Here is a 10,024-nt window from a genome sequence, read left to right on the forward strand (position 1 = left end):
CTTATGGACAGCCTCCCAACCCGAAGCAAATACTCACTAGCTACTACACACCACACCACAGAAACACTAGCCCAGGAACCAATCCCTGTAACAAACCTTGTTGCCTACTCTGTCCCCATATCTACCCTAGTGACACCATCAGAGGACCCAACCACATCAGCCACATCATTAGGGACTCATTCATCTGCCCGTCTACTAATGTGATATATGCCATCATGTGCCAGCAATGCCCCTCTGCCATGTACATTGGCCAAACTGGACACTCTCTATGTAAAAGAATAAATGGTCACAAATCAGACATCAGGAATGGTAGCATACAAAAGCCAGTAGGAGAACATTTCAGTCTTCCTGGACATTCTATAACAGATTAAAAGGAGCCATACTTGAACAAAAAAACTTCAGAAACAGACTTCAATGAGAAACTGCAGAACTAAAAGTCATTTGCAAATTTAACACCATTAATTTGGGCTTGAATAGGACTGGAAGTGGCTGGCTCACTACAAAAGCAACTTTACCTCTCCTGGAATTGACACCTCCTCATCAGTTATTGGGAGTGAACTACAGCCACCCAGACTGTATTGGCCCTGCCAACACTGGTTCTCCACTTGTGAGGTAACTCCCTTCTCTTCATATGTCAGTATAATAATGCCTGCACCCGTAATTTTCACTCCATGCATCTGAAGAAGTGGGTTTTTACCCACAAAAGCTTATAGTCAAATAAATCTGTTAGTCTTTAAGGTGCCACCAGACTCCTTTTAAAAGATCAATTAAACCTCAAAGATGAAGATGGTAGCTGACAACTTCATTCTTTTGGAACAATAAGGGTTAAGTTTGCCTGTGCAGGAGATGGAGCTTTACTGGTGAGCAGTTCGAGGCTGGGGAATGAACTCCCTCAGGAACAAAGGACCCTGACAAACCTCACCACTTCCTCCCCAAGTGCAAGGTGTGTTTCTTTGACCTGTTGTCTCTAACACACACACACTCATATATATAAGGCAATGTGTGTGCACATTTATATCTTTTAAATTAAACCCAATACAAAACCCTCCCCTGCGCGTATATCTCCTCCTGGGGATAGGATGAGAGAGTTGGTCAAGTTACTTAGTGTGTTGTTGGAAGGTGCTCAAATACTACATGGATGTGCATGGTATAAGAATTTGTAAGAGGGTGGCTTGTCCTTTAAGGCCAGTAGGCCAGCCAACCCTGATTACTAAGGAGGCACACCTGAGCAGGAACCACCTGATTCCCCTATAAGAGCAGCGGGAGGAGGAAGATGGGAGGCTGGCCCTGCAGAGAGAGTTCTCAGGGAGAACAGAAGAGAATCAAGAGGCTGATGGGAGTGAATAGACTCCAGCAGGGAAACTTGAAATTTGAGGAGCATGACTACAGACAGGAAAGACCTTGGAGTGACCTGGTATGGAGAAAAATGGATGGACTTGAAAACTTTATTTTGCATGTTTGCTAATTTAATAATCCAGACCCTAAGGAGGCCAGTTTGTCTTGTGAGCTATTAGTTTTGAGGAGTCCAAGAGGGGAAGCTGAGGCAGATCACCTGCAGCACAACCTTTGCCATGACGAGACATTAGCTGGATATGAGTCAACAGTGTGCCCTTGTTGCCAAGAAGGCTAACGGCATTTTGGGCTGTGTAAGTAGGGGCATTGCCAGCAGATCGAGGGATGTGATTAAACCCCTCTATTCGACATTGGTAAGGTCTCATCTGGAGGACTGTGTCCTGTTTTGGGCCCCACACTACAAGAAGGATGTGGAAAAATTGGAACGAGTCCAGCAGAGGGCAACAAAAATGATTAGGGGGCTGGAGCACATGACTTATGAGGAGAGGCTGAGGGAACTGGGATTGTTTAGTCTGCAAAAGAGAAGGATGAGGGGGGATTGATAGCTGCTTTCAACTACCTGAAAGAGGGTTCCAGAGAGGATGGATCTAGACTGTTCTCAGTGGTACCAGATGACAGAACAAGGAGTAATGGTCTCAAGTTGCAGTGGGGGAGGTTTAGGTTGGATATTAGGAAAAACGTTTTCACTCAGAGTGGTGAAGTATTGGAATGGGTTACCTAGGGAGGTGGTGGAATCTCCTTTATTAGAGGTTTTTAAGGTCAGGCTTGACAAAGCCCTGGCTGGGATGATTTAATTGGGGATTGGTCCTGCTTTGAGCAGGGGGTTGGACTAGATGACCTCCTGAGGTCCCTTCCAACCCTGATATTCTATGAGTCTATGATTAGGGAAATGGCCTAACTGCAAACAAACCCGTGTAGACTAGAATAAAATCTCTGTCCATGAGAATGTGGAGAACTTACCATGACGAGCCCCTGTTTGTTTTGCAGCAGGGTGAGTGTGATCCCATACACCTGAATGGACACCAGCTTGGCCATGGAGATGTTCCCGCTGCCCCAGGATTCTTTCTCTACGCTGATAGTGAATGGTGTAAGGTGGCTGGCATCAGTGCAGGTCTTGGCCAGGATGTAGGTGCAGGTGCCTTGGAAGTCAAAGGGGACCCCGTCGAAAGAGAGGTAGTGGGACTGGCCAGAGGCAGAACAGGTCGCAGATCCAAATGGGTGGCATTTCTGGACACCGTCCACCACCCTGCATTGCTCACCAGAGCCGCAGGAGAATGCCTTACACACAACCTCCCCACCAGCCTGACACACACACTGCTCTTCGCATGAACCACTCGGGTGGAAGGTCTCTCCAGCCTGGTAGTAAATTCCCCTGTGGAGGCATCCGCACTGGGAAAAGGGGACACAGAGGTCACCACTGAGAACAAAGCCCTCATCACACACGCAGCCTTCCTTACACTGGATCGTGCATTGCACCGGGGCATAGAGGCTGCTGCATGTCAGATCACAGCTGCTGCTGCAGAATTCATAGTGACTGTTCGGGGGACAGGAAGGAGCTGTAATTAGAACAAAGAGTTAGCTCATATAGTGCATTAGCAATGTGCGCAATGAACCATCACAGAACATGCAATTTCCTCCTATTTTTCTATTTCCTTGGTTTGGTTAATTAATAAAAGGCACCATCTGTAATCCAGTTCCAGGTCTGGTTATCTGGTTGCTCCAAAGAAACCAGGCAATGGGATACAGGTAATCTCTTTCCTAAGGCTAGGCTTCCAATTTGGACCAAGGTCAAGGTGTAAGGAGTGGAGAGCCCATTGACCTGGAATTGTTCTGCAGAGCTTTTCACCACTAGCTTTTTGCTTTGAGTCCAGGTCAATAGTGCCTAAAAGTCACTCCCAGATGATGACTTATGGGAGATGAGTTGGTGGGTTCCCAGACCAGTTCCTAGTGGACAGACATCTCAATTAATGAGTCACCACTGTGATATAGCATGGCCAGAGGGCAGCAGGAGAGGGTTAGGAGGGAGCCTTATTCCCTGTAGAGGGAAGAAAGTTTGCTATAGATTAATTAGAGCACCTGAAGCCAATTAGAGCACCTGCAGTCAGTCACCTGATAAAAACCCCTGCTTCAATGAGACAGGGGAGGAGTTGGAGCAGGAACAGTTTGGAGGAGTTGGAAGAGAAAGGAGTGGTGTTGGAGCAGAGAACAGTTTGGAGGAGTTGGAAGAGAAAGGAGTGGTGTTGGAGCAGAGAACAGTTTGGAGGAGTTGGAGCAGAAAAGATTGGTGTTGGAGCAGAGAACAGTTTGAAGGAATTGGAGAAGAGGGGATTGGTGTTGGAGCAGAGAACAGTTTGAAGGGAAACAGAGGAAAGTTTGGAGAAGTGCTGCGGTGGGCTAAGAAGTCCAAGACCCTAGGTAAGGGGAACCTGGCTTGTGCAGAGGGAGGACAGGAAGCCCCCGCAAGCTGAAGGGCAAGAGAGGGAAGTATCCCAGGGGAAGGAACCGTCAGTTCAAGTGGTTCACCACTATCCTCAGGGCCCCTGGGCTGGGACCTGGAGTAGAGGACGGGCCAAGGTCCCTCCTTCTCCCCTCCCCTCCTCTAGGACACTAGTGGGGCAATTAATATTCCAATTCAGGGGCAAGAAATGGTGCCCTGAACCCCCTCCCAAAGAAGAGAAAGTGTGATACCCATCATAATAGTGCCAGCAATTTGCCACATGACCATGTCCCAGCTCTAATTATGTCCCAGTCTCAGCAGATAAGCCAAGGACAAGATGGGCCATGAAGGGCACCACTACATCTTTAGCAAAGCTTTTGATACCATCTCCCACAGTATTCTTGCCAGGAAGTTCAAAAAAGTATGGATTGGATGAATGGACTAAAAGGTGGATAGAAAGCTGGCTAGATTTTCGGGCTCAACAGGTAGTCATCAATGGCTCAATATCTAGTTGGCAGCCGGTATCAAGCGAAGTGCCCCAGGGGTCAGTCCTGGGGCCAGTTTTGTTCAACATCTTTATTAATGATCTAGATGATGGCCTAGATTGCACCGTCAGCAAGTTCGCAGATGACACTAAACTGGGGGGAGAGATAGATATGCTGGAAGGTAGGGATAGGGTCAAGAGTGACCTGCACAATTTGGAGGATTGGGCCAAAAGAAATCTGATGAGGTTCAACAAGGAGAAGTGCACAGTCCTGCACTTAGGATGGAAGAATTCCATGCACCGCTACAGGCTGGGGACCGACTGGTTAAGCAGTAGTTCTAAAGAAAAGGACCTGGAAATTACAGTGGATGATTAGCTGGATATGAGTCAGCAGTGTGCCCTTGTTGCCATGAAGGATAAGGGCATATTAGGCTGCATTAGTAGGAGTATTGCCAGCAGATCGAGGGAAGTGATTAATCCCCTCTATTCGGCAGTGGTGAAGCCACATCTGGAGTAATATATCCAGTTTCTCCCCCCCCCCCCGCCCCGCCCCCGATACAGAAAAGATGTGGACAAATTGGAGAGAGTCCAGCAGAATGAAAATGATTAGGGAGCTGGGGCACATGACTTATGAGGAGAGGCTGAGGGAACTGGGCTTGTTAAGTCTGCAGAAGAGAAGAGTGAGGGGGGATTTGATAGTATCCTTCAACTACCTGAAGTGGGGTTCCAAAGAGGATGTAGCTAGGCTGTTCTCAGTGGTGGCAAATGACAGAACAAGAAGCTGTGGTCTCAAGTTGCAGTGGGGGAGGTCTAGTTTGGATATTAGAAACACTAACTGAGGGAACTGGGCTTGTTTAGTCTGCAGAAGAGAAGAATGAGGGGGGATTTGATAGCTGCTTTCAACTACCTGAAAGGGGGTTCCAAAGAGGATGGATCTAGACCAGGGGTGGGCAAACTTTTTGACCTGAGGGCCACATTGGGGTTGCAAAACTGTATGGAGGGCCGGGTAGCAAAGGATGTGCCTCCCCAAACAGCTTGACCCCTGCCCCCATCCAACCCCTCTCACTTCCCGCATCCTGACTGCCCCCTCAGGACTCCTGACCCATCCAACCCCCACTGCTCCTTGTCCCCTAACTGCTCCCTCCCAGGTCCCCCACCCCTAACTGCCCCCCAAAACCCCACCCCCTATTCAACCCCCCTTCTCCTAGTCCCCTGACTACCCCCCAACCCTTATCCACACCCCCGCCCCCTGACAGGCCACCTGGGGACTCCCATGATATCCAACCCCCCCCCCCCAGTTCCCCATCCCCTGACAGCCCCACCAAACCTCTGCCCCTTATCCAAACCCACGGCCCTGGCCCCCTTACCATGCCGCTCAGAGCAGCATGTCTGGCAGCCACATCACCCAGCCTGAGCCAGACACGCTGCCATACTGCTCTGCAGGAGCGTGCAACCCTGCCATCCAGAGCGCTGCCCATGCGGGAGCGTGGCAGCAGGGGCGGGGGATAGCAGAGGAGGGGCCGGTGGCTAGCCTCCCCAGCCAGGAGCTCAGGGGCCGGGCCAGGGGGTCCTGCGGGCCGCCGGAGTTTGCCCACCTCTGGGGTAGACAGAGGGTCAAAGGAATAAGAGGAATAGGGGTTGTGGCAGATGGGGAGGTGGAAAGAAAAAGATACCTGTTCAGGAAAGAAAGTGAAAAGGGGGATGGCTGATTGGAGAAACATGGGAAGAGAATTGGAAACTGATAGAGGAGAGGAAGGGAAGGTGGGAAAAGAGAAGGGTGGGAAGCAAAAGGAATGAAGGAATGAGGGTGTGGGAAAACAGGATGTTTGAGGAGAAGATCTGGGAAGGGGGATAGAAGAGGAAGGGGATGGAAAGTGATGGATAGAGGTGGTGGAGAAAAAAAAGTAGGATGTGAAAAAGGAGGCTGGATGGAAAAAATGTGAAAGGGAAATGGATGGTGGAGGATTAGGAGGAGATATGGAAAGGGGGCGTAGAAGGAGAAGGTTAGTAGGAGGGATGGAGGGAAAGAGGGGTGGGCCAAGTGTTGCTCCGGGCCTCTCGCTTGGCAGCAGCTGTGGTGGGGTCCGGGGCGCTGTAACCCGAAACACTCCCGCCCCTGAGTGCAGCGGAGGAAGGAGGAAGCGGCTCGGGCCGGCAGTGAGTGTGTCCCACACCAAGGGGGGAGCGCTCCGGTTTGTTCACTGGCGCTTATGGCAGCTGCGGGGGGGGGGTGTCTGTGCCTCCTTTGCGGGGCTCTCCCGGCCCCGGGTGGGATCTCGCTGCCCCCTGCTCCTGCGGCCTCCCCGGCCCCACCCTTTCCTGAGACTTTGCCTCCCGCACCAGCCTTTGTGTGCGGAGGAGGGACAAGCCCGTGCCGGAAGGGAGGCTGGATTTTAGGGCAGAGGAGCAGCCGAGCGCTGCATCTCTGATTGCAGAGCCGGGGGGCACAGCCAGCGGCGGCGGGGGGGTGTCCTGCTTCTCGCGAGCCCTGCGAGCTGCCCAGGTCCCGATCGGGGCCGCTGGGCCCGGGACAGGCGCTGCGATTTCCCGTGTCACCATGCAGCGCGGGCGGGCTGGGTCAGGAGCTCGGGGGCTGGGCAGGACAGTCCCGCGGGCCAGATGTGGCCCGCGGGCCGTAGTTTGCCCACCCCTGATCTAGACTGATCTCAGTGGTAGAAGATGACAGAACAAGGGAGTATTGGTTCTCAAGTTGCAGAGGGGGAGGTTTAGGTTGGACATTAGGAAAAAAACTTTTTCACTAGTAAGGTGGTGAAGGAATGGAATGGGTGGAGGTGGAATCTCCTTCCTTAGAGGTTTTTAAGGTCAAGCTTGACAAAGCCCTGGCTGGGATGATTTAGGTGGGTTTGGTCCTGCTTTGAGCAGGGGGTTGGACTAGATGACCTCCTGAGGTCCCTTTCAACCCTGAGATTCTATGATTCTATGATTTCACTAGGAGGATGGTAAACCTCTAGAATGGGTTACCTAGGGAGGTGGTGGAATTCTCCTTCTCTTAGTTGTTTTTAAAGGCTAGCTTGACAAAGCCCTGGTCTGGGATGATTTAGCTGGGGGAATTGGTCCGGCATTGAGCAGGCGTGTTGGACTAGATGACCTCCTGAGAGTCTTTTCCAACCCTAATACTTTTATGAGTTCTATCTGTAGGAATGTGCCCCTCTGGCCTGGGGTGCAGCACATTGACAGGGCCCCGTGAGGGGGGCAGCTTCTATAGCCTCTGCCTGTGCTGTTACCACTGCTTTGGGCTCACTTTCTTAATTAAGAAATGTTCTACATCGCTTGATGAGCTCAGCATTTAAAAAAACATCTACCAGCAAACTTGGAAGAGGGATCCCCATGGGGCAGGCAGTGGGGAACATAGGGGACTCACAGCAGAATTTCATGGTCCTCCAAGGATGCACCATAGCTCCAGCTTCCTGACATGCCTCAGCATAGCCAGCAATCGCCTGGCAGACGTTATTCTCCCGCCCACTGAGGACACAATAGCCGTGTTACAACAGTCTACGAAGTATCCATGTGGGTCCACTTTGCTGTGACATCCTTTGAAGGGGCCTCACTCTTGTGAAGGATGATCCCACACTGCCCTCTGCTACCTCGTTGTTGTTTTTCATTAGGCCTCTACCCTCTGCAACATGGTGGTTATCATTACCTGCAGTGCATCCGGGAAGGTCGCCCCACCTTCCAGCTCTGGCCAAAGATGAGGGGGCTTGGTGCCAGCGTGCCATTCCTCATGGAGCATGTCATCATCCCTGTCACTGTTGTAAGTTGCCACACAGACAGCACACGGCTCCTGCGTTTTTAGGTGACTGGCAGAGTGACCGTGGTGCGTCCTGGGACCACCTGGCATAGGTACCGGTGAGGCCAAAGTCTGCCTGGATCACTGTGGCCCAGCCAATTCTTTACACAGTGATTTTCTTACCAATGAGGTTGAAGGGAAGATTCAATCAGGAAACTGTTCACCTGGTTAAAGCAAGGACACATGGGATATGAAACATCGCTCACCTGTGGTGGAAACCTCTCACCCCAGCACAGAGCTCTGGTCTTTGATTTACAATAATAAGCCACCTCTGTTCAAATAATCTTCAACTCTGGCCCTGCTTCCTTCCCTACAGCTTGCTGGAATCCCAGCCTCTAACCAGGACTTGAATTTCCACTGGCTTTAGCTATTGCAAGGTCCCTCCGCTCGGTCCTACTTGATCCCCATGCTCTCCAGGATCCCACCTACTGGCTGGTTGCTATTGACACTGTTGAGGGAGTGCTCACCCCTTACCTGCCCCTGAAAAAGGTTATGGTAGCTAGGAAGTGCCAATTAACTCACCTAAGATGCACCTGGAGGAGGAGACAGGGAGCAATGAGAACTATAATTAAAGGAGGAAGATCGCCTGAACAGGAACAGGTCGGGCTGGTATTAAAGCAAGGTAGCTTGATGGCAGAAGGGAGCTGAAAGGGAGGAGGTGTCTGCAGTTATCTCTGAGGCTAGGGAGAGGGGAGGCTTGGTCAGGAGGGAAGGGGTGTACCCGGAGAAGGGCGGAGAAGGAGGACTGATAGAGGCAACATAGGAAGTAATCTCAAGGAACCCCAAACAGAAAACAAGGCATGGGACAGGATAGACCTTAGCTGCTGGTTTTAGGGTCCCTGTGCTGAAACCCAAAGATGAGGGTGAGCCCATGTTCCCCTACCAGTCACTGGGGGATGTGGCACCATTGAGGGGGCAGTGAATTGGAAGGACTGCGTGGGACAGTTGATGACACCTGGTACACAAACCTCTCAGAAAGGAGAAACTACAGTGACCTTTCCGGAGGCCAAGCCACAAGGAGGGAGCCATCAAGTTCCGGTAGAGAGAGTGTCATAGAGATGAGCACTCGCAGGAAGGGGTTTCAGAAAGGCAGAGCTAATTCCAAGCTGCGGCCACAAGGAGGTGCCCCATTGGGGATGAGAGCACACTGTGAAAGTGTGGACACTTGTGGATGGGAGGAAGAGGTAGATGTGGTATATCTTGAATTTAGCAAGGCTTTTGATACTGTCTCTCATGACCTTCTCATAGACAAACTAGGGAAATACAACCTAGATGGAGCTACTATAAGGTGTGTGCATAACTGGTTGGAAAATCATTCCCAGAGAATAGTTATCAGTGGATCACAGGCAAGCTGGAAGGGCATATCATGGGGGATCCTACAAGGATCCATTTGGGGTCTGGTTCTATTCAATATCTTCATCAGTGATTTAGATAATGGCATAGAGAGTACACTTATAAAGTTTGCGGACAATACCAAGCTGGAAGAGTTTGAAAGTGCTTTGGAGAATAGGATTAAAATTCAAAATGATCTGGACAAACTGGAGAAATGGTTTGAAGTAAATAGGATGAAATTCAATAAGTACAAATTACTCCTGGGGGAATTCTGCCCCCCAAAATTAAAAATTCTGCACACAATGTTTGAAAATTCTGCAAATTCTTATTTGTCAAAATAACATTATATAATCATTTCAGTTTCAATTATTTTGGTAATTTATTTCAAAATATCTATCAGTAAGTATGTCTGTAAAAATACAGACCAAAAAAAAAAAGATTCTGATAAAGTTATTTTTGACAAATAGATTCCTTACTAGGCATATTCATACAGAACTTTGTGTAATTCATTTAAATTGCAAAACAGAACAGTATTTCCTGCATCTCATAGAATCATAGAATCATAGAATCTCAGGGTTGGAAGGGACCTCAGGAGGTCATCTAGTCCAAC

General features: G+C 50.0%; 1 protein-coding gene across 1 annotated transcript in view; it reads right to left on the reverse strand.

Annotated features, from left to right (window-relative positions):
• LOC123351480 (IgGFc-binding protein-like) overlaps positions 1-7,769 on the reverse strand; it is a 29,837-nt gene extending 22,068 nt beyond the window's left edge. The window contains exons 1-2 of the mRNA XM_044990866.1: positions 7,657-7,769; positions 2,314-2,909 (exon numbers count right to left, since the gene is read on the reverse strand). Coding sequence (XP_044846801.1) covers positions 2,314-2,909; positions 7,657-7,690 — 630 coding nt within the window. The 5' untranslated portion in view covers positions 7,691-7,769. The remainder of the gene's footprint in view (positions 1-2,313; positions 2,910-7,656) is intronic.
• Between the last annotated feature and the right edge of the window lie 2,255 nt (positions 7,770-10,024).

Source organism: Mauremys mutica, chromosome 17, assembly GCF_020497125.1.
Source record: "Mauremys mutica isolate MM-2020 ecotype Southern chromosome 17, ASM2049712v1, whole genome shotgun sequence".
Classification (NCBI taxonomy): Eukaryota; Metazoa; Chordata; order Testudines; family Geoemydidae; genus Mauremys; species Mauremys mutica.